The 26,728-nt window shown below is 38.7% G+C and overlaps 4 protein-coding genes across 11 annotated transcripts; 2 read left to right on the forward strand and 2 right to left on the reverse strand.

The window, feature by feature from the left end:
- Window positions 1–1,374: 1,374 nt before the first annotated feature.
- On the forward strand, window positions 1,375–9,461 carry znf541 (zinc finger protein 541). 7 transcript variants are annotated; one of them, XM_066662210.1, is made up of 15 exons: window positions 1,735–1,756; window positions 2,455–2,636; window positions 2,731–3,401; window positions 3,663–3,712; window positions 4,159–4,282; window positions 4,716–4,825; window positions 4,902–5,107; window positions 5,447–5,501; window positions 5,667–5,809; window positions 5,945–6,048; window positions 6,129–6,204; window positions 6,433–6,521; window positions 6,595–6,711; window positions 7,651–7,751; window positions 8,246–9,461. In XM_066662210.1, the coding sequence occupies exons 2-14, from the start codon at window positions 2,477–2,479 to the stop codon at window positions 7,708–7,710; spliced, it is 1,965 nt and encodes a 654-aa protein (XP_066518307.1). In that variant the 5' UTR covers window positions 1,735–1,756; window positions 2,455–2,476; the 3' UTR covers window positions 7,711–7,751; window positions 8,246–9,461. The 7 variants fall into 7 exon arrangements, with proteins under 7 accessions (XP_066518305.1, XP_066518309.1, XP_066518307.1 ...); XM_066662208.1 differs by lacking the exons at window positions 1,735–1,756; window positions 7,651–7,751; window positions 8,246–9,461 and adding exons at window positions 1,375–1,470; window positions 6,848–6,970; XM_066662212.1 differs by lacking the exons at window positions 1,735–1,756; window positions 7,651–7,751; window positions 8,246–9,461 and adding exons at window positions 1,443–1,470; window positions 6,848–6,970 and having other exon boundaries at window positions 2,523–2,636.
- Window positions 9,462–9,594: 133 nt separating this feature from the next.
- si:dkeyp-117b8.4 (E3 SUMO-protein ligase ZBED1) lies at window positions 9,595–14,678 on the reverse strand. The gene is made up of 2 exons (XM_066662205.1): window positions 14,604–14,678; window positions 9,595–13,159 (listed from the first exon to the last, which is right to left on the reverse strand). Exon 2 carries the CDS (start codon window positions 13,143–13,145, stop codon window positions 10,488–10,490), a length of 2,658 nt encoding a protein of 885 aa, XP_066518302.1. The 5' UTR covers window positions 13,146–13,159; window positions 14,604–14,678; the 3' UTR covers window positions 9,595–10,487.
- A 903-nt stretch (window positions 14,679–15,581) lies between these two features.
- Window positions 15,582–20,203, forward strand: napaa (N-ethylmaleimide-sensitive factor attachment protein, alpha a). The gene is made up of 11 exons (XM_066658606.1): window positions 15,582–15,768; window positions 16,656–16,735; window positions 17,061–17,177; window positions 17,292–17,338; window positions 17,606–17,683; window positions 17,860–17,915; window positions 17,999–18,083; window positions 18,202–18,306; window positions 18,427–18,495; window positions 18,578–18,628; window positions 18,870–20,203. The coding sequence occupies exons 1-11, from the start codon at window positions 15,671–15,673 to the stop codon at window positions 18,969–18,971; spliced, it is 888 nt and encodes a 295-aa protein (XP_066514703.1). The 5' UTR covers window positions 15,582–15,670; the 3' UTR covers window positions 18,972–20,203.
- A 110-nt stretch (window positions 20,204–20,313) lies between these two features.
- Window positions 20,314–26,698, reverse strand: rsph4a (radial spoke head component 4A). 2 transcript variants are annotated; one of them, XM_066658605.1, is made up of 7 exons: window positions 26,530–26,698; window positions 22,789–23,011; window positions 22,388–22,684; window positions 21,890–22,171; window positions 21,392–21,536; window positions 21,092–21,209; window positions 20,314–20,776 (listed from the first exon to the last, which is right to left on the reverse strand). In XM_066658605.1, exons 1-7 carry the CDS (start codon window positions 26,619–26,621, stop codon window positions 20,542–20,544), a joined length of 1,392 nt encoding a protein of 463 aa, XP_066514702.1. In that variant the 5' UTR covers window positions 26,622–26,698; the 3' UTR covers window positions 20,314–20,541. The 2 variants fall into 2 exon arrangements, with proteins under 2 accessions (XP_066514702.1, XP_066514701.1); XM_066658604.1 differs by having other exon boundaries at window positions 20,317–20,776; window positions 21,722–22,171.
- Between the last annotated feature and the right edge of the window lie 30 nt (window positions 26,699–26,728).

Consider the following 26,728-nt stretch of genomic DNA (forward strand, 5'->3'; position numbering starts at 1 on the left):
TGGACAAAAGTACACATAAACATCAAGCTAATTCTATAGTTGCAAGTACATTTATAGTCAAAAAATACATTTTTTAGATACATTTTTGCAGTTAACAGTATGTCACCTATAGTCAGAAAGCACAAAAGCAAGTCTACCAGAGAAAAATGTAGGCACCCCCAAAACAACATGTTTCATTGATTTTCAAGGGAAAATAAATTAACTTCTCCTCAACAGAAAGCACAGTTTGTTTTAAAGAAAACAATACAAAAAAAAAACAATACAAGTCCTCTGTAAAAGTATTTTTTTCACCTAGAACATAAACAAAACATGCAACCTGCCCATGGATCCCAAACCTTCGTAAATAACCATAATTCCTTAAAAATCACAGGCCTTCTTCAATGTTGAGCAACAGAAATTATTTTGTTCCAAACTCAAATCCCTCTTTGCGTGTTTTCAAACAGATTTAAATATTAAATATTTAAATATTAGGAAACTGTAATGTGTTTATGTTTGACTCAACTCTAGCCTGAACAGCTGTGTTCTAAAATGTTACTCTAGTGTAATAAAGTGAACACAGTGAACTCCCCTATCACAAAGCTGGCTTTGATTTGTCACTGGATGCTAAAATTTTATGAACCTGGGTGGAGGGAGGAAATATGAACCCTACAGATATTATACAGCCATCATAAGTAAGGTCTAGATGAACAACTCCCACTATAGACACAATCCATCTATTGCAATGCAAAAAAAAGAAGTAAGTGAAGGAGACCATAAATTAACTTTATAAATAACTGGAAATAAAGGCAAATGATATTATCAGCAATATAGTACATATATTATGACACACTGCATTATTTTCACTTGAGGGGGGCTTTAATATGACTTGTAAACTCACTTGTAGCCATAAATAACACATTTCTTCAAATTTATGCTTTTTAAAATACTCTAAGGAATTTGCATTTTTCAGAAATGGATATAAATGTATTCAAATGTATTTGTGTGACTAGGAAAGAATAAGAACAATTATTTTCATACTTTAACTCTGATGAATGAAAGTCCAATTTGAAATACTTAAAATCATAGAAATTACTGTTAGCTGTTTTTTTTTTTTAAGAGGATAATGAAGGTATGGTCTTACCTTTTCAGGAGAGTTATGTAGTTTGAGACAGCTGTAACGTTATTGGACGTTTTCAGTGTTAGCTACAAACCACTCTCTCCCATCAGTACAGGTCTGCTCCTTGGTTCGTTGGATTTTAGATCTTTTCATGTGAAAAAAAAGGCCCAAGTTTCTTATGATTGCTCTACCTAGATATACTCTTTATCACATTTTTTAAATGTAAGACAATTGCTGCTCTGCTGCCTTCTACTTTTTTCTGAGACTGTGTGCAGGGTCCTGGTGTGCTCAACTCCAGATGTTCATAGGGGTGGAGCATGCTCCAAGAAGCAGGAAAAGAAAGTTTGTTTTGTGAAAATAATTGCTTGTTAACGGTAAAGTACTAAATCCAGAGGATAATAGTTAATAAAAAGTGATGATGATAGGGAAGAAAATAGCAAACTAGCATAAATTAAATATTTTTGGACATTTAGAAGAATATCATTTTTGTTTTATTTGCAAAATTAACTTTTAGATGTCAAAAAGTAAATAGATTTTGACATCAAATTTATTTATAGCTATAATTATAAACAAGGCAAAACATTTAGTACATTAACATTAAGGTAACAGTAACAAAGTCACGTGACATTGAATCTACAGTTTACGTCAGTGAAGGCGCCTGTGAGCTGAGTATATTGTTTAATATTTTTTAAATATTGCGTATTTCTAGTTTATTTACCGATTTTATTTGATTGTCTGTTTGAAATCTTGTACATCTTTATACAATAACACTGATAACACTGAAACAGATAACGTTAACAAAACGTTCGGTACAACTCATCAAGGTGATCATTGATGTTGAAAACATTTTGCAAGTTAATACATTAACCTTAGCAAAGAAAGAACGTCTGAAACTGAATTCAGCTCACAGTGTATTTCAGTGTATTTATAGTTTCAAAATTTCCACCTTAAATGGCGCTGTAGACCACCTTCTCCATTGGCACCAGAAAGGCCCTGCAGCACCATTTGAGGTGATAATGACAATTACATAAATGACCAGCGACTGAGAAGTGTGCTTCGACGGTTGGGCTGCAATTTAACCGTTAGCCGTTGTAACGGCTTTAGAAATGCATTCTTTTTCATATTATATAAACAATACATGTATGAAAATATTAATTAAACCAGTAAAATAAAGCATGTGTTTATCACCCCTCAGTCCTGATTTTATTACCTGATTTATTAGCTAATTGGTTTCTTGTTTACAGATGCGTAGAGCGTATAGTTCAGGTATCAGTGCAGAATTAGCAAAAGTGGCATGAAATGATTGTATGTATGTTGGGTCTTATAAATTGAAATAACTGTTTCTTATTCCAATGAAGGGCATCTCCTAAACCTATTCCTATGGAAGCGTTGGATTCTTCTGATGAGAATTCAACTTTTCTCTCAGGGACTGAAAACTTCCCAGATGATGTAGTCTTCATCAATCCTTTAACTCCACCTCTCCCTTCCTTGGAGGATCAGCTTTGGGTGGACCCTGATTCTGGAGTTGGCCTTGAGACTGGTAGGCATTACATTTTCACCTCTCACAAAATGAAATGTACAGGTATTTATTTACTCGGATAAGAATTACAGGGTCCTGTAACATTTATTTTTAGGGACAGGTCATGGTTATATGTTGGCCCACCAGAAGAGGAATGCTCATTGCTGCGCACAGCCTTGCGGCCACAGCAGCTACACTGGGTTTGCTTCAGTGGTAGGGAATATTGGGTTGAATAGCTACCAAGAAGAAACCTGCCTATTCCAGAAAAAGCTACCTATGATCTCAGAAGCTTGGAGCTCAGCAGTAGTAGACTTGCCAGGATCTCATGTTCCTCTGAACTGGGAGGATAATCTGGATTTTCCTGTAACAAACCATCAGTCAACAAAATGGGACGTAACTAACACTGGAATGGAACATGCCTTAAGGCCCTTCCCAACTTACCACAAAAAGAGTCAACCCGTTTTACTGAAGCATAGCCGTCCACAACTGAAGCCTCAGAACAAGCAACAGGTTTCTAATTCACACAATGAGCTTGAATCGGTTGCACTACAACCACTGCCACACCAGAGAGAAACTATTCATGCTCCACCAGTTGAATCCAAGGGTAGAAAGAACACAATGAAAAAGAACAATACAAAGGCTGCTAAAACCTCTGCCCCACTTCTACCAGCTCCAAGAGCCAGTTCTCAAAGGAAATCCAGGCCCCGCACTGCACAGCTTGTCTCACCCAGCGAGGTGGCAATGGCATCCTTTCGCACAGATAGTGTCCCCTCTCTCACCTTGAAGGTACTTCGTGTCACAGTGGACGTTTTACACTGGAGTATATTTTAAGTACACGTTGTTAAAGGACATTGGTCAGTTAACATTACCTTATGCACGTTAACAGTTACTAGAGAGGCACACAAGGTACATGGGCAATACATAAAATATAATAGCTTTTAATAATAGAATAACTAAAATAATTAAATAGTTAGAAATTGTGTGTAATTAGAAATTTGATCATTTAAATTGTGATATTTTGTTTGTATGTACCATTCCACCACATAGGGAAGAAGTGCTTATGCTGCAATACATGATGGTAGAGAGACTACTGCCAGGTCAGGATATGTGTTTTGAAGATGACAATTTTCACAACTAAGGATTTTTGATATTTGTTGCTATTCAGAAATACCCTCAGAAAACAAGTTTAAATTTTGAGGGCAAGGATAAGTTAATTAAACATCACAATCGGTTACATTAATGTAGAAGACTCAAGAAGATTTAACCGTAATTAATTTTATACTTCGGGATCGGTTCTTTCACAGAACATATCTAAAATATACATTTAGAGGCAGCTTCCAGTCCCGTTCCTCACTTCCACAAGTTCCAAACTCCTCTGCTAAAATAAATTGTCTGGAGTCAGTCATTTCATCAATGGTGTGCCTCTTTTGTTATATATATACACAATAAATAGCCCAGAGCTGTAATATTGATGTCCTGTTGTAATTTTGTGGAACCTATTTGAATTAATATATATGTCTTAATTATTACTTTCCCGCACCAGGAGTACTAACAGATGTAGCATTGCTGAATGTGTTCTACAGAATGGAGAAAAGCCTGACAAGGCTGCTGGACAGATCCATGAGTCCCACTTGTCACCACTGGTCATTCCAGTCTCTGTCCCTGTTGTGAGTTAGAAACCAATTTTCAACAAACGATCAGAAGATTCAATAAATACATTTAATTATATATTTAAGTACAAGTATTCAGTTTACACCAACATATCATAAAACACACGTTGGTAGGTGGATTGGTGACTCAAAAGTGTCTGTAGGTGTGAGTGTGTGAGTGAATGTGTGAGTGTGTGTCACCCTGTGGGGGACTGGCACCACCCCCAGGGTGTGTTCCTGCCTTGCACCTGGTGGTTTCAGGTGTGCTCCCGACCTGACGCGACCCTGAACTACGCGATTACAGATGATGAATGAATGAATGAATGAATGAAAGTTATAATGTTGTCTTATGACTGAAAAAGTAATCTTATTTGTTTGACGTTACCACAACCAACTTTGTAATTTATTGTGTGAAGTGGTTCTTTAGTAAGTGTAGTTTTTCTCCATTCAGGAAAACAAGCAACAGAAGGTTAAAGGCCAGTCCAAAAAGTCTTGCCATGCTGATCTCCTGAGCAGCTTGATCATTCCCAGGTCTACTGAACTTCGTGGTCAGGGATGCCGGTAGGTGTAGTATGATTAAAACAATTTGTAATTGTGTTCATGAAGTATAATAAATTATTATTCTACGAAACTCTAGATGCTTGGCTGCAGGAGGGTATCCTAGCCAGCTGCGGTCACCTACCTACTTTGCCGACCATATGCTGAAGCCTGGCTTCCTGCCCCCTCTATACACTCCTCCTCCAATGCTGAGCCCCCTAAGACCAGGCACTGGGCTCTATTTTAGCACCCTGCCCCAGTGCTATACATGCCCAAAACTGCCCAGCATCTGCACCTCCTCCCTGGGTGGGTAACAAAACATACATGTAATTTCTTTTCTGTATACAAGAAGATTAAATACATGTGTTGGTTTAAAGTAAACACTGAACAACCAACTAGATTAAATACTTAAAGATAAAGTGTTAATACAATTAACACATATTTTTCTTCAGAATTTTCTGTAAGGCTTTATCATCAAGCACTGTATCAGGATGTCCATTTAGATTGCGCCATGCACATTGTCCATTGTTTGCTGTGAGGTTTCACTATGCCATTGTTCACCTCTGACATCTACCTAGTATCTGATGTGCTCTTTCACTGTACTGTGTTATTAACACGGTATTTGCTACAATTTTTTCTTTCTAGACAAGAATGATATGATCTCTTTGATGATTGATGATACGGTTGTCAGTATAGAGCCGTAAGTCAATTCTGTATACACTTGTGTTAAGATGAGTTTTTGATCATTCAAATGAATTTGGAGACCCATATTTGAAGCCAGGTTCTTGAGTTGTGTTGTACAAAGAAATTTTCATACTTTTGCCTAGTTTCTCAGAAATCATACAAATTTCATTTTTCTGTGTAGAAGGATCAATGTGGGCTCCCGTTTCCAGGCTGAAATCCCTCCTCTGCGTAACAGGCTGCTGATGCTGTATGATGAACATCCTGCCCAGCTTGTCTGGGCTCCATGGGGTGATCTCCCTAGTAACCCAGAGACTCAGCAGAAAGGTTACTGACTCACACACGTTACTAAATATATTTATTATATTTGCCTGGTCATTTGTCTTTAGAGAGAATATAAATAGTTTGGCAGAAAGAACAAATGTACATCAGAGAACTGAAACTGCGTTTTCTTATTAACAGTTACAGAGTTTCTGAACATGTGCTCCTCCAGTGTGCTACCAGGAGGGGGCACCAATATTGAGCTTGCTCTTCACTGTCTGTATGAAGTCCAAGGAGATATTTTAGTAGGCATAAAAACTGAAATCCATACTACAACATTGAATGTTACCCCATCTTCTGACTATATAATTATTTTTTTAACCAGGCTGCCCTGGATTTGCTTTTAGTGAGAGGAGATTATTATACATCCTCCCATCCCCTAAGTGACTACCACTATGCAGGTATTATTTGTAATACTAAGTTTGGGGCTGATAAGTCCTATTATTATTGTAAGGGGCACATATTCTAGTTTCTTGCCTGTTATTTTTTTAATATTTATTATGATTAAGAAAAAATGTTATTTTTTTATCTTGAAATTTTCTGATATATGTTTATCCCTCAGAAATGAACAAGCTTGTTTCTGGATCTTTATGACTAATGTATGTAAATGACCACACTTTAAATAACAGGGTCAGACCAGTGGAGTGCTCAAGAGATGAGACGGTTCCGGAAAGCTTTCGTCAATCACAATAAGGATTTTCAGCTTATTCATACCATTGTAAGGGAGTCAAAAGACATTACAGCTTGTTTTACATATACATTGCATCCAGAATAATGGGTATTTTCTACAGCTGCAGACCAAATCTGTGGCCCAGTGTGTGGAGTATTACTACACTGTGAAGAAACTGAAGAAGTTCAAGCATCGCAGCAGAGGAACAGATAAAACAAACAGATTTGCAGAGAACTCAGTAGGTTCCTTTATATCAGAGATACTACAATTCCAATGCTTTAACACATTGAAGGTTATGGTTCATTTTATGTCTTCATTTTTTTAATTACTCCAAAAATGTTAATCTAATGCCCCTTTCACATATGTACTGTAAGGGTTCCAGACTTTACCTGGAGGAGCCCAGACTTCATCCTAGTAGTGCCCTGGTAAAAAGTCACATGTGAGAACCAAGTGGGAAATGTTCCAGACTTTCTTCTGTATGCACTGCATGGGCACTGCTCCATGCCTAAAGCAATAATTAGGAGTTGTGAAAAAAAATGTGCATGAAACATGCTATATTTCTGCTTTTGGTGAAAGAACTGTGTACTGTGTAATCGTTCAATCTACGTCCCAACCCTCACCTATGGTCACGAGCTTTGGGTAGTGACCGAAAGAACAAGATCGCGGGTACAAGCGGCTGAAATGAGTTTTCTCCGCAGGATGTCTGGACTCTCCCTTAGAGACAGGGTTAGGAGCTCGGACATCCGGGAGAGACTCGGGAGTGGAGCCGCTGCTCCTCCACGTCGAGAGGAGCCAGTTGAGGTGGTTCGGGCATCTGGTTCGGATGCCTCCTGGACGCCTTCCTGGAGAGGTGTTCCGGGCATGTCCAACGGGGAGGAGGCCCCGGGGCAGACCAAGAACACGCTGGAGAGACTATATGTCTCGACTGGCCTGGGAACGCCTCGGTATACCCCCGGAGGAGCTGGCGTCGGTGGCTGGGGAGAGGGAGGTCTGGGTTTCTTTGCTCCGACTGCTTCCCCCGCGACCCGGACCCGGATAAGCGGTGGATAATGGATGGATGGATGGAACTGTGTACAGGAAGAACTGTGTACAGGAAGAACTGTGTACAGGTTGACTGTATGAAAGATGTTGCCTGAGATTACCATAAATCAACACTTACCTATTTTATTGGCTGTAGGCTGAGATCCATAGTTCAGCAGCAGACAAGTCTGAGACTAAGACCAAAGAAAATATATGAAGGCCAGTAAATTGAAATCAGGGAATTTACTCCTGCGGCAGGTTAGTAATTTACTATTCTGCTATTGTACTCAGTAATAGTACAACATAAATTTTATAGAAAATGACTGTTATATCCAGTGGTGTTACTGTTGGCTCATGGAAAATAGTGCCCATTGCTGTGAAACCAAAATATGAAATATCTCACCAATTAAGTTCCATAACAGTTGCACATGGGCCTTAAGATCCTAATTAAATTCCTGATTATTTTATTAGTTAACTGGGTAGTCCTAAACTTAATCAAAAATAGCTTGCAGCAATATCTTGCTGTTTGTTCACTGCTCAGATACTGAAACTATTATTTGAAACTTTAGTACACCATGTAGTGGGTAGGGAGCCACTTGAAATGTGGGTATGTTAGTAGGAAAATGACAAAATATGCAGAACAAGGATATTCTGCTGTGTTAACATTGAGCTAGATCAACATGTTCAGAGTATACTTTGTCATTGTAAGTTTTTTCTCAAATGTATACACATGTCTTTTGTGTTTGTGGCAGTCATTCATGGGTTTTGATGAAGAGCCCCAATGCTCCTATGAAGATCCACCTGCAGCAGGAGATAAAGCTATCCACCGTAGCGGGTTGGACAAGTGGGCACACATATAAAGACAAACAGGATAACATCTGACATCAGCTAGAGTCCTCTAGACATCTGAAGAGAGTTTAAAGGGGAAACTCATCAGTTTTTCAAAATGACAATGGGTTAAAAATAAACAAAGGGTTCAGAGTAGTTTGATGTGAAAGAGTTTGTTGTAGAGAAGCAGAGATGCATTTGTTTACAGTGTTTTTGATAGGAGTCAGGGGTTTTCTTGTGTGCAGCATAGTTATAGATATTTTACTCGCTGTCCCAGGTTAATTACATGTGTGTTCTTAGTTAATAGTTTAAAAAATGGTAAATACAAATACAGTGATGTAATTTTTAGAGGCATTACTGCTTCTGATTTGATAAATTACTCTAAAATGGAAGTACAAATTTAACAACAGATGTCTTTAGAAAGGCAATGATAGATAGCATGAGTGCTGATGTTTAAAACATAAAGTAGCCTGATCTACATGATCTATAGTTATGATCGACAGATACAGATCTACACATATGTGTAATATAATGTGTAAAATAACAAAAATAGATATAAACCCTGATTTAAAACTTTTAAGTTTAAATACAAATTTTAAAAGTACTCTAAATGTCTCAGACATCAGTCAGTGAATTTATATCCATTCCGCAGTATAGTAATTTGATGTAACTCTTAAGAGGCATTATACATTTCAGACATTTATAACCACCACTGTAAACAAATGTGACTCGGTGAGTTTCCCCAGATGAGAGCTTTTATAATAACAAAGACCCTGTTTACCTCTTAATTATTTAATCATTCTGATTAGTTTTAATCTTTGGAATTCAGCTTTAAAAATAATGGCCCTACCCTACACTACATCACTTACATCTCTTACAGATGAGGGAGAGATAAGCCATGTGAAATTTGAATAAGAATTGTCAAACAAAATGATTTTGAAGAAAAATATATCTCAAAATGTATTTTATTATTAAAACCTGTCCAGGGGTGTAACAATACTTAACATGTCAGTGTTAATAAATGTTTAGAATAGCTAAACATTCTGTGCAATTGACACCAGTTCAGTATAGAATGTAAGGAAAAGGGACCTGCTTTTGTATTTCTTTATTGTTTAGTTCCAGGCCCTTAAATTGTTCTTATTCGGGTATGAACAAAAATGCCTGATTTATACCACATTTTTTATACCAAATTCTTTCTTTTGGCTTATAATTATTCTTTTTTTTTTTTTTTGCACCGACTGAATTTATACATGAAAATGTTTATGTTGCAAGCTTTTTCTTCACAATGTGTTTTTTCTGCATGATAATTTTGATTGCATTGTTCTCACTTTGATACAAGGTGCGTTAAAAAAAATTGTAACAAAAATAAAATGGTCTATTAATAAAGTTTGCTTACTTCTATCGCAGAGCTGGAAGCCTTTGAGAATTATACAACATTGTAAACCTTGTTTGTGTGTGTCAGCCACTCTTTTTCTACTGTTTCATACAACACTTTAATTTCACATGCAAGTCATGGATTACAGTTTAAAATGTACTGTCACACTGAGGATAACCAATACTTGTTGTCACAAGGTACAGTTCATGTAATTTTTTGTTTACTGTGTATATGGAAGAAACAATATTTGTTGAAATGCATGCACAAACCTTCAAATACTTTCTCTATAATAATCATATAATCAATGCTTGAGAGACAATAACTTTTAAGTAACAGTATGTTTAAGATTTTACACTGTAAATCAACAAATACCACTTAAGCAATATCTAACGGGCACATAAAATGATCAGATCATTCTCCTGAACTCCCAGAGCCCAAACACTAAAAAGGTAGTGTAGTAATTTCCTTATACGGAATAGGAATAGGAATTGTTTCAAACTAGTAATGAAATTTTCTGGTCACTGTAAATATAACCTTAAATAGCTGCACAACTGTTGAATTCAAAACTCGTAAATATTACACATATGCTTACAGATTATTTGGGGATTTTAATCACAGTCCCCAAGGAGCTTATTCTGATACATATTCGAAAATTAGATTGTGAAAGTGTCTGGGTCAAATATGAGTTTTTTGTTTGTTTGTTTTTTTTTACATTTGAGAAATTAAACCATCATAACAGATTTGTGCATAAGAGTCATAGGTCCATGTACAGTCCTCACTGTCCTCATCACTCAAACTTTATTATCACTTGAGACTAGAGTCTGAAAGAGGCTCTCTCTACTTTGGTTCCCACCAGCACTATTATTATGATCACATTCTCTATGTCCTGAAGGACCACTTTTAAGCTGTTCCAAATAATCACAGTTTTGATTAAGAAATAAGATATGATCAAGATGCTTAGGGCCCAGCATGGCTCTTCTGTGGGCCACAGCAGATTCCCGTGGGGCAAAAGCCCGCTCAGCAGGGATGGCAGTAGCTGGAATTGCTAGATATTTCCGTGCAAGTCGGGCCACAGCTGGAAAGCGGTGTTCTTTGTTGCGCCACCAGTACAGAGGTGAGAGACTGCGTTTGCAAAGTGGCTCTGCTATATAATTTTCCAGCTGCTGATGGATCTCAGGCATCCGTTCGGTTGGATCCTCCCCTAGAAGAATATCATACATGGTTTGAGGAAAGGGGCTCATGCGCATTCGAGCTGCAAGTTGCCGGTCACTTCTCAGTGGCAATGTCAGTCCTCCTGCACTAGTTGTTCTTTTACGGCCACTGGAGGATTTGGAAGGTGAACCCACAAGCACATTCTCATTGGCCTGTTCTGGAGATGAGATGGCTGCAAAGTTCTCATTCGGCTGCAGCTCAATGCTATCACCCTCCTCTGCTGATGCGCATGACTCTGGTGAATCCAAGGATGGCACTGTGGGGATAGGCAGTGGGTCATCCAGTCCTAAAACTGCAGGTTCCCCTTCAGCTTCATTTCTTCTAACCTCCAAGCCTCTATCTATTTCTTGGTCCACTTCCACATCGTCCGTATATGCCTGAACTGATAACAACTCCTTGACTTTGTCGTGCAGCTTGCTGCGGGCATGTGGACTTAGAAACCGCATCTCTTTGAATCTTGGGTCCAAGAATGAGGACAAAACAGCAGGACTTTCAAGCAAAGCTTCTTCATCACTCAACCTCCAGCGTTTTTCCATCCCAGCACGAATCCTTTCCATAACTCCTCTAACAACAAGGCAGCTGCACTCAGCCATGTTCTGGCCCAGGAGTCGGGATACTCCCTGGAGGCATGGCATCAATGCTGAAATAGCAGAATTGATGTCCTCACTCAGGAAAGAGGCTGCAATGCGCACAGTCCTTAACACAGGCACTAATTCGTGTAATAAACGCCACTGATGATCAGCTAAATTAGGTGCAGCCTTTTGCTCTTCCAGAACTGAGCTGACCACCCACTTAAGCTCCAGTAGGCTCTCACACATATCAATGGCTGTGGCCCAACGGCCTGGGTCATCCAGGACCAGGCGTGCCACACTTTTGTTGGCAGCCTCAGCTTTTTGATTCAGAGCTGCTGCGGCATTCATATCATGCTGGAAGTGTAGAACGATCCCTCGGGCATCTGCAAGCGCCTGTCTCACAGTCTCAACATAAAGTCCTTCCTGGACACAGAGTTTGAGAGCCTCACCTGCACAAAGAACTGGTTCCCAACCCTCTGGAAGAGACAGAATAGGAGCATGACTGGGTCCAGGGAATTCATGTTGATAATCCGGATCGAGGGCTAAGTTGCTCTGCATCCTGCTCTCAGCACCATTGGTTGTGTCATGAACAACGCAGAAAACATATTTATCAGGAAGGTTGAATTCTGAAAGAACAGCTTTTAAGATGTTTGCAAATTTGGCCAGGCTACTACCAGTAGAATTTCCTTTGTATTTTGGTACTGAGCGAGTCTCTAGAACACAGCGGGCCAGGCGCCAATTAGAGTCAACAAAATGTGCACTAACAGTGAAATAAGACTGACCACTCCCTTCAACCCCACAGCTTTCAATGGATCGCCAGTGTTCAGTGCAGAGGGCCAGACAGCGAGGAGCAAGGCTCAGTTGTAGATGCTGTTGAAGACATTGTTTGAGTACATGGTAGCGATGCCACAGTAGGCTCCCAAGCAGGGAAGGTGAGGGAACCGGATAATTAGGTTCAAGACAGCTAACCAAAAGTCTGAATCCTCTCTCTTCAACCACTGACAAGGGTTGGAGGTCTCTAAAAACCATCTCCAAGATCAGATCTGTGAATACACCAGCCCGCTTGTCACTGCAACCCCTGGTGCCACTGATGTTGGTTCCACCAGTGGTGGTTAGGGTGGTGTTGATCTCCTCTGGAGAAAATCCATATGCTATGTCCATATCTTGGTTCGGGATGGTGTTAGTATTTGAAGGGCCACCTCCAGCAGAACTAGAGGGATATGTGGAGTGGTGTTTGGGTTCACCTCCATCAGCTGGGAGCTGCTCATGATGCTCCTCTTTGACAATGACAGGAACTATAGGCTGAAATACACCTGCTGAAACATCAGCTGCTGCACCGGATGTTGCTAATCTGCTGTTGCGTAAACCAGACTGAACCATTTGTTGATGTAATGCTGAGGGGTTATGGATGTTGGCTGTATTGGGGGGTGGAACTGTTCCATCTCGAATGCTGTGTTTGCGTCCCAAGTGCTCCCTCATTGAAGTGGTACTATTGTGAAAAGACAGCTGCCTCTTGCAGTGGTTACATTCAACTCTGTACATGCTAAGTTGGGTGTAGTGGTCCCAAACTTTGGATGTGCGCCGTTCAGGTATCATGCGATCCATCCGTCTCCTCATGGTCGGAGTGCCTAGAATACCAGGCCGTCTTCGAAGTGGGAACTCCATTATTGTAGTTGGTTCTGTGGTTTACCAGAAAAAAAAGAGTTAATTGTGTTTAACATTTCACTCCCTAGTTTTGGGGCTCAGAGTCTTCTACATTTCTGCTCTAACTCAGGGACAGACTACTGAACAGGCCAGTAGGGCAAGTGCCCAGGTGCCTTTTGAGGCTTTGGACCACACAGCTTAAAGCAGCTCAAAGACCATGGACAGAAGATTAATAACATTTATTAAACTTAAATAAATTTAAATCTCTGTCCCCCTTATATTTATGTTCAGAACGAACAGAGTATTCGTGTGATATTTATTGTTCATGTTCATATGAACTCAAATCATGAAAGTCTTGATACTTACTAATGATGGATATTGTCACTGCCCAATTAAAAACATATATCTCCATTTTTGTGAATGCATCATATGAACACAACAGCTGTCCTTTATTTTGTGTGAAAAGTTCATGATGAATGGACCAAAAGAAATGCTCAAAAATTACTTGAAATAAAATATTTTTCACTGAAATTTAGTTTCTACATTCTCCTGTAAAGATAGGCTACTATTTCTGGAAAAACGTGGTTTTGATTGGAGATATTTTATTTATGGATATTTTATTCACATATACACATAAGAAAAATACACATTTTTAAATTTTAAAACAAGGCAAAGTGTCATAAATGCAAAGCACAATAGAATTCTGTTGTAGAGCCATCCACAAATGTATGTTAGGAATAGCTATCTTCATGGTGTAATTGCTAAAGTGAGTGAATGAGTGAGTGAAATGCAAGACTCTGGGGGTTGGTGCATCTAAAAGTCATTGTTTCAAGTCACAGACAAGAGACGGATGTTTAAGAAAAGGAATGTGATTTGTCTCAGCCTTTTTTTAGTCTTTTGACTGTCCTAGCACAAAAACCTTAATAACAGAATATAGCCATTTTTAATGGATATTATTTATGGCTTTGCACAAAGAAAACAACACATGCTGTTTTTTTATTTAAATTATTTTCACGTCACGTGATTTTTTTCATCATAAAATGATTGTAGTTAAACCAATGTTAATGGGAAAAGAACTAAACAAGAACTAATGATATATTATATATTTTATTGGGACTTAAGCCATTGCCCTGAAGTGTAACACTGCTGAGAATCACTGGTGTGTATTCAACGTTACATTTTATAGCGACCATGCAAAGATCATTTTCAAAACTTCCATGGGTGTGTTCCGTTATGTCACAGTAATACACATGTAATTAATGAATGAATCTAGAACAGAATTGCGCGAATATTCGTAAACAGCCCGTTTTTATCGTAACTCGGTTCAGTTCACGTCAATGTTCTTCCGGGCCGCGGAGCTCAACAACAACTCATTCACTGTCCGCGGCCACCACTCCACAGCACCGCGGCGACTGTCTACAACAACTCAGAGACGCTTTAATTACACACAAAGTCCACAAAAACACACAATAAAAATACCTCTATCTCCAATTCCACAACATCGCTCAATCCCACCGCGGCCTCTTTCACGTTTGCGACCTCTACACTGGAAACGCTTAGCGATTAGGGCTCAGCTGCAAATTCACACACGGCTCGAAAAACGAACATCAGAACCTTCTGCGAATGTTTGAGCAGTGTCTGACAATGTGTGAGTTTGTCAGAACAATAAAGGATTGAAATTAGATTTGGTGCACAGCTGTGTAAAATGCTGGGTCTTACTCTTACTTTTAGTCAAAACAAATATGTGTTCTCTATACTGCTATTTAGCTGCTAAACTAACATAATATGTTTTATGTTTATCGATGACATTATAAATGTCAATTGTATGTATAAACTTCTTCAGCCAGAGTTAAAGTTTATATCTTATTTTTAATGAAATATTTCATAGAAATAAACAAGCTGCCTGTTATTAATGCATAAATCCCCCCTTTTATGGTTTCAGGAAATACATATTTGGTGGACCTTGGGAAGATTTATATGGAAATCAGAAAAACAGAACACAGTTTTTTTTTATTTGGACAAATGTAAGTCTGCACAACAATGAATATTTTTGAATGTAGAAACTGGAAAATAGACTCACAAAAAAATCCTTATTTAGTGCTAGCTCTGTAACAGATATGTTAATTTAATTTAATAATATAATAATTTAAAATAATAATAATTAAATGGTTATTTGACAAGGGACTTTAAAACATTAGGTAATAAAAATACTGGTAAGAAATTTCCATGGCCAAAAGGAAAGCTTATCTTCAGATACTGTATATTTGTCTTGCAATGATGTTTGGAGGTTCTGGGATTTAAATATTTGTTAGAAATAAGACGGAATGTATTTAATGCTGTGTTCCTTATTTAACCAAGCACCACATGCTTTGAGCACTCTTTTGCGATGGTCCCTAATGTGTTGGCTGTATTGAAAGCTGCTCTTCCTGCGGGTGATGATGAAAACACAGGCACAGCAGTGAGGGAGTGAAGTGCGCAGGAGGCTAAGACAAATATCTTCATTATCTTCAAATTTAAAGGCAGTTAACATTTCAGACTCGTTTAAAATGGACTATTCCGGAAAGGAGAAGGAGGCCTTGGCTCTAATCGCTGAAGCGGATAAGAAGATGAGAACCTCCGGCTCCGTTTTCGGGACGTTCTTCGGGTGAGTCTTAAAAAACCCTTAACCTGAAGGACATGTAACATGGTTTATCGTGTTAATAAAGCGACATAAAATTACCCCCCCCCCCCCCAAAAAAAAAAAAGAAAAAAGAAAAATCCTGCATTATTTTTAGTGAAACCCTTTCCAATTCATGTGTGGGTTTACTCAATTTGCGTTCAGGTTATTATTATTATTATTATTATTTTTTTTTTCAAACGTGCCCACAATTTACATTTTTCCCCCTTTTTTGTCATACGTTTATTGAATGTGGAGTGACACAAACAGCACAACAGTTGATGACCCGTGAAAGTAAAGTTTCATACAAGAGATGAAAAAAAGGAGATAAAACCTTTCAGAAATGAATGTACAAATAATATTTGCTAAATATTTTAAAGGTTAGATTTCAAAGTAGAATGTAGTGGGTTGACATGGTACAAGCTTCTTAGGTTTAGTGAACTCATTTATAATATATTCGTTAAATCAACCGAAATGTTCAATCAAATAAAAACTTAAAGATGCACCAATCAACTATTTTATCATCTCCACTGATCATATAGGTGCACTTTGTAGTTCTACAGTTATGGACAGTAGCCTGTCTGTTAGCCCATTTCACCATTTTCTTCAGTAGTCAGGACCCTCAATCACGCTCACAGATCATAATTTAATGGTGGATCATTCTCAGCGCTGCAGTGACAGTAATGGGTTTGTGTATTTTGGGCTAGTACGAGTGAATCAGACACAGAAGTGCTGCTGGAGTTTTCAAACACCTTAATGTGTTAATGATCAGTGTATAATCACACTGCAGGAGTTAGCAGTGTACAGATATGACTGATGAAGGAGTAATTAGTATTGTAACCTAAAATGTTTTGCCAAACTTTTTTCCTGTCTAGGAGCTCCTCTAAAGCAGAAGAGGCATGTGATATGTATGTAAGAGCTGCAAATATGTTCAAGATGGCAAAGAACTGGCACGGTATGTACTTTTCCACAAAGAACTGGATTACAAATCAACAGCTTTGTTAGCGAAATGTACCTGCCACATCATTTTGGTGGAAATGAAAAATTTTAATAATACAGTTGCAATGGTTGTGCTTCTACTTAAATTACACGTTGATATTTTACTGAATTGAAGCACTTAAATTTCAGTTTCAGTTCAATTTCACTTTTCATTTGCTGAATTTAACATTCTGGAAAAATGTGATCATAAAAATTAGTTTGACAAGCTGCCACATAACGTTGTAACAGGAACTTTGTTTTCAATTTTCAGTCCAACATAATACCTTCTGACTTTCTTTCAGAGGCTGGAGGTGCTTTCTGTAAAGCTGCTAAGCTGAGATTACAAATACAGAGCAAACATGAGGCTGCTGTCAACTTCATTGATGCCGGCAATGCTTACAAAAAGGCTGACCCTCAGGGTATTCATTGTGTTTTCACTTCTTTTCATTTTGAAGTGCTTGGGCCTCAATAATGAAATACCTTCATATATTTTAATACCTTTACTTCAATATTTGTACTTTCTGCATCCTCAGAAGCCATCAAGTGTCTCAGCAGAGCCATTGATATCTACACAGATATGGTGAGAATATGAGGGGAATTCCACATATTAAAAAATTTGCTTAAATTATTCTGTAGTTGTAAGTTTCCTTGTATATTCCTCTACAGTGGAGCATGTCACAGCAAACCGCTCTAACTTTTATGATTAAATTATGCACTACATTTGGTAGACTACACCTTAAATATATAGTTTATAGTAGCTTCAGTAAGAAAACCTATTCATTTGGTCAATGTATGTCTTGTCAGGGTTCTTGCTGTGGTCTGATGTAGTCATTTTCTCTTTCCACAGGGACGGTTTACCATTGCAGCGAAGCACCACATCTCCATAGCTGAAATCTATGAGTCTGAGCTGTTGGACATTGATAAAGTGAGTGAGATCTACATCTCACTGTGAATCAATAGTGGTACAATCGATGGCCAAATGGGCCTGCTTCTGTCTGCATTATATATTGCTTTGTTGTCCCTATATTTGAACACAGTGACAATGTAATTTTTTCAGCTGACATTTGTTATTATCCACTGTTTGTTTTTTGATGCTCATAGGCTGTGGCCCATTATGAGCAGGCAGCTGATTATTACAAAGGAGAGGAGTCTACAAGGTATTTCATATTTATTTGAAAAGTTTAATTGTTAAATGGAACCCCCAAATGTCGTTTTAATCTCTTTATGTTTCTTGTTGTAGTTCAGCCAACAAGTGCTTTCTTAAAGTCGCTATGTATGCTGCGCAGTTGGAACAGTACCAGAAAGCCATTGAAATATATGAGCAGGTGAGTACTGATTGAAATTTAAATAGAAAAATCAAAAGCAAATAATGAAGTTGTTCTGTATTTTAAGTGTAGCTCTTCTCATTAATAGTTCTACTGACAAACTTGTGAATGTATTCAGATCGGAACTTACTCCATGGATCACACCTTGCTAAAGTATGGCGCTAAAGACCACTTCTTCAAAGCAGCACTGTGCCACTTCTGTGTAGATATGCTAAATGCCAAGGTGATCATTATTATTCTTATTGATTATTGTTGTTAAGATCAGTCAGCCACATCACAGCAACACTCGTGTTTGTATGAATTATCTCTCATTATTTTATTCATCCTTTATTATCTCATCCAGTTGGCTGTGCAGAGATATGAGGAAATGTTTCCTGCCTTCTCAGATGCCAGGGAGTGCAAACTCATTAAGGTTAGTATTCAGATTCATACAGTGATTTCTTGGTTTTGATTCTCACCTCACCTCAATAAACATCTAACTCTTACGTCAACAGAAACTTCTTGATGCACATGAGGAGCAGGATGTTGAAGCATTCACTGATGCTGTAAGTTCATGTTACAGTATGTTTTTTATAGTTTTTTGGATGCTGATAGTTTGATCATGAGATTAGATAAAAAATATATTATTCTGTCATTTTAAAAAAGAGAAATAAAAGTCCAAAATCTTATTGTTTGTCCCTTTTGCTGTTCTTAAATATAAATTAAATCCCTAATATAATTAAATTCTTCTCAGTTTATAGAATATTACTAATGCAAATATGCACAATTATCTTGCTTGACGTTTAGGTAAAGGAGTTTGACTCCATCACAAGACTGGATCAGTGGCATACCTCCATGTTGCTAAGAATTAAGAAGACCATCCAGGAGGATGAGAGTGATCTCCGCTAATGTTTTGAAAAACTGTACATTACTGAATTAAACCCATTATTCCATATGTATTTCCTATCTACTATTCCACTCGACTTAAACCTAATTATTCAGCTTTGGGTTTATTTGTTCTAATGAACGTTGCCGTGGCCCACTTGTTTATATTTTGCCAAGTTATCAATACATAGGTAAATGATTCCAGAGAACACTGTGAATTTCTGTAGAATAACACACATCACTATTTCTTGTATTAATATTTATATCCTTTATCATTTTTAAGTACTGCTTAGTAAATTACCTCTTTATAATTATTTATCATGGACTAGTGGAAATATATGTAAATTAATCTAGACATTTTTTCCTGCTAAAACTGAAATGGCACTAATTGCTGTTTTTCTGTTTTCCTCTGTTGAGGAAATTGGCTTTCAATTCATTGAAATCTGAACTGAACTGAATCTTAATACAAATAACAATTTTAGTGATTAAAATGACTACAGGGTTAAAGGCCAGGGAAATTAATCTCATAAAATATGTTCAAAGACAGAGTTTGTAGCGTTAATCCTCTGTAATGACTCTGAATGAAGAATATATGTTAGCTATTTATTGATCATAGTATTTTTGGGAATAGACAATTTTGTTGGAATCATATGTTTTTTTTAATTTAATTTATTTTGATGGCGGTTAATTATATGTATAATGTCCAAAACCATGGAATGCGTTTATGTCCAAAGCCAAAGCCTGTTTCCTGTTACTTTGCCATCTCTTATTTATTTTCTCCATTGCCTCAGCTTCAAAGTGGTATTTTGGTGGAACGGAATTAACTGGATTGTTTCCATTACATACCATGTTAAGATTTCTGCTGGTATTTGATCCAGGTTACAGTTTCAAAGCAATGTTTACAATTCATTAATTCATTGTTGATTTTTTTTTGTATTATACATGAAGCTCTCATGCACTGGACTAATACAGAGTTTGCATTTGTAATTGCTGCGTAATTAAGCCTGGCAGAGGAGCTGAGCATGGAATGTAATGGCATGATGATATTTAAAGAGTGCAAAGAGGTCCCTAAAGCTGACCCTGCTTTGAGAGTAAACACTGTATCTTCTGTAAATGTTAAGGCTTTGATGCACAGGAGCAAGTCTTTAACTCTCTCCTCTGTTAATGCTAAACTGCTTTGGAAGAAATATGATCCTGACCTTTTCAGAATGTTTACTCATTTGTATGAAATATTTCAACTGAGAATAAAATTACTGTTTCAAATCCTTTTATACGTTGCAGTTACAGTATTTCAAAATATCCCTACTGGGTCACAACCTAATGCATTTAGTTTTTTTTATAATATGAAATATTTTTTCAAACTAAATGAATAGTTAATAAGTTACAGCTTTCTCCATAGGGGGTGTTACTCTATGAATCATGAGATATTTATGTCAGAGTTCACAGATGATGATGCTATGGCAATATGAGAACATGACTGAAATTACATTATACCTGAACCTTTCTTATTACATCAAATGTCCATGTTAGATTCCACCCTTAGTTTGTGCCTCAGTCTGCCTTAATCCAGTCCAGTGTAAATAGTCCTATTCATTCAGTCATTGTCATCTTCCTCCTCTTCCTCGTCCAACCCTTCGTTCTCCTCCTGAGCCTCCTGCTGCTCCTCCAGAGCTGCCTTCCAGGCCTGCTCCTCCTCTGCACTGGGGTCCAGAGCTTCTGTAATCTCTTGTCCACTGGGGTACTCCTGCTGGGGTGGAGGTAGCATAGGAGGAGTGTAGGGCTCCCCCAAGAACTTCAGCCCCCAACCAATGTAAATGTTTTCAAACCTCCTGAGAAATAAAATAGGTCTCAATGATATACCTAAACATACATTTTACCATGATATGAATTTCTATATCATGTAACAATAACAATTGATGAGTATCCACGGATGTTTATGTCACTTGCTTTCAGTTTATTCCAGTTATTATCACCGAATAACTAATACTCATCAGACTGCTGAACAGAATGATGTGTTGGAAGCAGGCGAAATAAACAAGCATAAGGACAATATGTGTGTAAACCATGAGGCTGTTTTAATGTGTATGACTGAGCACACAAGGGACATTTGGAACTGCAAAGTTTGTAATTGTTGGTGGTCTTACTTTCCACAGGTGTAGGCATGAGCTCCAGGCCACAGGTTGGAGCGCACATAAGCAATGGCATACTGAGGGATTAGGTTAGAGGATAATCTGGTGCTCCAGGGAGGAGTGTTATTAATCTCTGAAACACAGAAACACATTTCACAGGCCTATGCAAAAAATCTGTCATAACGTTGTAAATGGAATTTCCACTATTTCAATAGCTATACCCCATCAGAGTTAAGGATTAAGAATTAGACACCAGCCCTTTGAGGGCCCTGTGGACCATCTGCTTTATGATGTATAGATCGAGTATCAGCTGACCTGCATCCTCAGATAGCGGCGTGAGAAGGGGTGGTCCAACTTCAGGCTCAGGTTCATCAGGTTGTTCTTCCTTCTCATCTTCTTCAGCTTCTTCTTCAATGTCTTCCTCAGTCTTTTCAGCTAGGTTGATCCACACACAACGACCCTGTCAGAAATAGACAAAACAGAATTGAAACAAGTTTTGAAACCACACTCCTAACACAGGTGCTCTAATTGTGGCGAATAACATATATATGAAATAAAAATCAAAGTGTATCAAGGTTACTAAGCTTGAGGAGGCCTTGAGGGATGGATGAAACTAAATTAAGATTTTTTCCCACAGTACATTACCTGCTTGTTAATGTGCTGGACATGGTGGACCCATGCAGAAAGGGACTCTGTCATTTCCTGCACAGGGATGTTCTCAAAATCAGGGTTTTCCACAAAGGTCTCTCGAGCTCCATCCCCCTCTTCTTCTCCCTCCTCTTCATCAAACTGGTAGAAGCCCCGTGGACTGACCTGAGTGCTGGCTGAAATTCTTGCAATCTGAGCACGCAGGTAGTTGGCCTCATTTCCTGGAAATGGTGGGTAGCTAATGATGGGGGCATCCAACCGGCCACTGAAGAGCTTACGGATCTGTCTTGCTACTGTGATCTGAGCAGGAGTGACATCAGGAAGACGCACCCAGGGCAAGCCAGGCTCTTGGCACACAAAATAAGTGAACTTATTTGTACCGGAGCCACGAGGCTCCTTGGGCACTGGCGGAGGAGGTTTATAAGTTGACTTTGGGAGTGGATCAACCTAAAATAAGAATAATTTGGTTTGAGTAAATGTGGTTAATTATTTAAGATCTGTTTGGTCCTTTATTTGTCACTATGTCAGTATGTCACACAATGCCCTGGAAATAATTTGATTTTATATGGATGCATATTGGCTATATGTATTAGTTACATACAACTACATTAATCTAATTCCTCTACAGCAAAACACCAAAGGCAAACGGTGTGTGGCACTCACCACTTCTGCCACTTCTTCATCCTCCTCTCGAGCCTCTATTTCTTTCTCCTCATTCTCCTGTGTCTCATCTGTCCCTTCTTCCTCTTCTGCTCCATCTCTGTATTCCACTTCAGCCACTACATAGTTGGACTCAATGCCCAGGATCTTGCCCCAGAATCGGCAGCGCTGGAGTGACTGTGCCTCCACAAGCTGTTTTAAGGCCAGAAAGATCTTGTGTGTCTCCTCTCGACCCAAACCCACACCAACTTGCTCGAAGAAGAAACTCTGCTCAGCCAGATTGGGCAGAGGTGTCTCCACCTAGAAGATATATAAACCAAATGAAATAATGTAACACAATATGTAACATTTCCAAAAACCCAATAGTCTGTAGGAGCTTGCTGAGTTAGGAAATTTCTCCTCACCACTCCTTCTTCTTGCTCGTCTCCTGCCCCCTGTGAGAACAGGGATTTCTGTTGCTGAGCCAAAGTGAGAGCAGCATTAGAGTCCTGGCTGGAGCGCAGAGTGCTCTGAGTGTCCTGCAGCTGACTACACTTCACCTCCAGACTCAGCTCTTCAAACACATCCACTGCATTTTCTGGACGCTCATTCATTATTTTGATGAGCACACGGGTCAGATGGTCATAGCTGAGGAAGACAGAAAACACCATTATTCACATGACAGCAGTGTGGAAGGCAAGGCAGTGGTGTTATCCAGTACACATTAGCAACCACTGTTTTTTTATGTTGTTGTTTTGTTTTTTTAATCCTTAGCGTGTGCAAATCCAAATCCAAATCAAAATAAAGGGGTATAGACATTTGTATGTTTAATGCTGTTTAAGGTAGGAAATAATATTAATATACTTGTGTTACTTTCGTCATTAGCCTCTGGTTCCTCTCTGGTATCACCACCACTGTAAAGAAATCTGCAGCAGGAGCTGTAGCCGAGATGTTACTGTGCTTTCCCATTTTGTCCCGTGACATTAATATTTATGGCACAGCGGCTCCTGTGCAGGAGTTACAGTCAATTCATTTCCCTTTGTTCCCCTATTAATGCGCATGTGCAAAATCATGACATTTCTTCAGCTGGCGCAGGATTAATAGGAGCAATCAGCGGTCACCACTTTAAGGCGGTTTTCTATGAATCTCTTGGAGTAAACCTAGTGTTATTTTGTTTTAAAACAGTTTACAGATGTGATTTATGACATACTTTAAAAGTCCAGAAGCCATTGCTTGCTGACTTTTATTGTTCAAATGTTATTCAAATTTACTTGTTAATGATAACCTTCACCCCATTCATTCATTCATTATCTGTAACCCTTATCCAGTTCAGGGTCGCAGTGGGTCCAGAGCCTACCTGGAATCATTGAGCGCAAGGCGGGAATACACCCTGACACTCACACACTCACACCTACGGACACTTTTGAGTCGGTCGCCAGTCCACCTACATGTGTTATTGGACTGTGGGAGGTAACCGGAGCACCCAGAGGAAAACCATGCGGACACGGGGAGAACACACCAACTCCTCACAGACAGTCACCCGGAGCGGGAATAACCTTCACCCCATTTTGAGTTTTTTTTTATCTATGTAATTTTTTCATACATTAGGTGCGTGTGTATTTTTGTACTTCAAAGGCTTGTTGAATAGGTAAATTAACTATATTATACTGTGCATTCATAAGTTTGTGTTATTCACTGTATTTTACATGTAGAAAGGTTGTTTCCCTTTAGTATATTGAAGCTAGAATATGTTTCCTGCTGATATAACGATCTTCAAGGGCTTATGGTTTCATCTATAAAACATTTGACTATATTAAAGGAAGGAAATTGGCCTACAGAACTTTAGAGTGCAGTTAAAAGTGTAAAAGTTATGCAAAATATTTATCATCATATCAGTTCAGAGAGAAGGTTACAGTGAAACAACTCACATTTATAATGTGGATAACTACTTTAACTGGGGGCTACAGTAATAGGTTCCCCCTTCTCTATTAAAGCTAGTGTACAATTAAAAGTGTAAAAATGGGATTACCATTTACAACCAACAACCGTAAATCCACATTGGACTCCCTGGTGACTAAGGCTGTACCTAGTCCCACTGGCACTGTTAATGCATGCTCAGTGCCACCAGTTCCATGTGATCTTTACATGCTTCATCATCAACAAGTAACACCCAGTAGCACCTGTACAGTGCATTTCCCCAAGTAATTTGTGTTCTCCTTATCCACAAGCACTGACTAGACCTTTCAGCTGTTTCTGATACCTCCTTCAGAGCTGCCCTTAGTTTCCAGCCCCTGATGCCGAACTGCACAAGCAGGGATGTTGTCGATTTGTCTACATATCTTCTAACACCTATCTCCACCAGTCTTACATTTGCCTGCCACACAAGTTCCCTCACCTCGGCCACTAAGTCAGCATACTTCAGTTCCTTCCTTTCAAATGCTTCATCTACTGCATCCTCAAATGAAACCTTTAAATGTATATAATAAACTAATAGTTTACTTTCACAGTAGAGCACCATGTCTGGCCTCAGTGTAGTTAACACAATGCATTCAGGGACCTACAGCTTTTTTCATACTTTATATGGAATGGGGAACACATTTCTGTAGCCCCCAGTTAAAATGGTCCTCCCCCTGTATTCCCAGTATAAAGATGAGTTGGTTCACTGTAACTTACTGTGTGAACTTGTCATCGAACTTGAGATCTAATTTAAATTCATTCATTCATTATCTGTAACCGCTTATCCAGTTCAGGGTCGCGGTGTGTCCTTGAATCATTGGGTGCAAGGTGGGAATACACCCTGGAGGGGGCGGCAGTCCTTCACAGGGCAACACACACACTCACGGACACTTTTGAGTCGCCAATCCACCTACCAAAATGTTTTTGGACTGTGGGAGGAAACCTGGAGGAAACCCACGCGGACACAGGGAGAACACACCAAACGCCTCACAGACAGTCACCCGGAGCAGGAATTGAACCCACAACCTCCAGGTCCCTGGAGCTGTGTGACTGCGACACTACCTGCTGCACCACCCTAATTAAAAACATTTGTATATTTTTAATTGTGCTATGTCTTTAATATAGAAAGGGGAATACATTTCTGTAGCCCCGTTAAAACTGTTCCCCCACTCTAATCTGAGTATAAAGGTGAGTTAGTTTAATATAACTTACTATGTGAACTGATCATATATTGACATCTAATTTAAATCATTTTTAAACTTTTCATTGCACTATTAATTTAATATGTAGAAGGGGGAACACATTCCTGTAGCCCCTCATTTAAATGCCCCCCCCCCATTATTTTGATTATAAGGGTGAGTTGGTTCACTGTAACCTACTGTCTAAATCAATGACATAGTTAAAATAATTTGGATTATTTATTTTTTTTACACTATTTCTGCACTCTCGCTTTAATCTCGAAGGGAGAAAACATTTCTGTAGGCCAAACGCTCTTTACTTAGTTTAAAGTGGATGGAACTGTAAGCCGCCCTTGACAATATAATTAATGCACAGTGTAATAGTTTATTCACGTATCCCAAAAGCATTTGAAGTACAAATATACACACAGGCACCTGCTGTATGAAGAAATTAAATGCAAGTAACGCTAAGTTTAATGTGAGGGATAGACAGAAAAACCGCTATAAAGCATATACGCTAAGTGGCGAGCACAGACTGCTCCTACGAACGCCGCGCCAGGGGGGAACGCGGGGAACTGAACTGACCGTAACACTGGCACAGGAGCCGCTGTTCTGTTGTGTGTACAGTCTGCGCGATTGAAATACCTTAGTCCCTATGTAGTGCACTTTAGGAGGCATATAAAAAAAACTGATTTTTACACCAAATATGTTTATGTATGTCCAGTATGGAATTGAGCACATCTTGCGGATTCCCAGATTCCTATATGTTAGCCACTCTGCCTTTTCTTTCGTTGCAGGTGCTTATACTTTCATGCTTTCACTTCCTACCTAGTGCACTATGTTGGTAATAGAGAGGCATTTGACACTCAGCCCAACTTTGTCACCAATTAACATTTCACACCAAAACACTCGGAATGACTTAGTTTCACATTCCAATTACTATGGTATTAAAAAAATAATAATAATAAAATGGGTGTAAGTGCACTTTGACTAGCTGAGGCCTGATAAACATTAATGAGAATAAACACTTACAGGTTGATGTTTGTTTTTGTACTGCTTTTTAAAAGGAAAGCTTTGAAGTTAAGTGCAGTCTGCAGACTAGGGTTTCCGTGCGGAGTTTCCATTTCTTCCGTGAGTTAACGGTCAGGTTAAAATAATACAAGTGTGTAGTTTCAGTGCTTCTCTGAGCTAAAACGCTGTTCCCAGAAGACAAGGCTGTTACTAGTCAAAC

Source organism: Hoplias malabaricus, chromosome 2 (assembly GCF_029633855.1).
Source record: "Hoplias malabaricus isolate fHopMal1 chromosome 2, fHopMal1.hap1, whole genome shotgun sequence".
Lineage (NCBI taxonomy): Eukaryota > Metazoa > Chordata > Actinopteri > Characiformes > Erythrinidae > Hoplias > Hoplias malabaricus.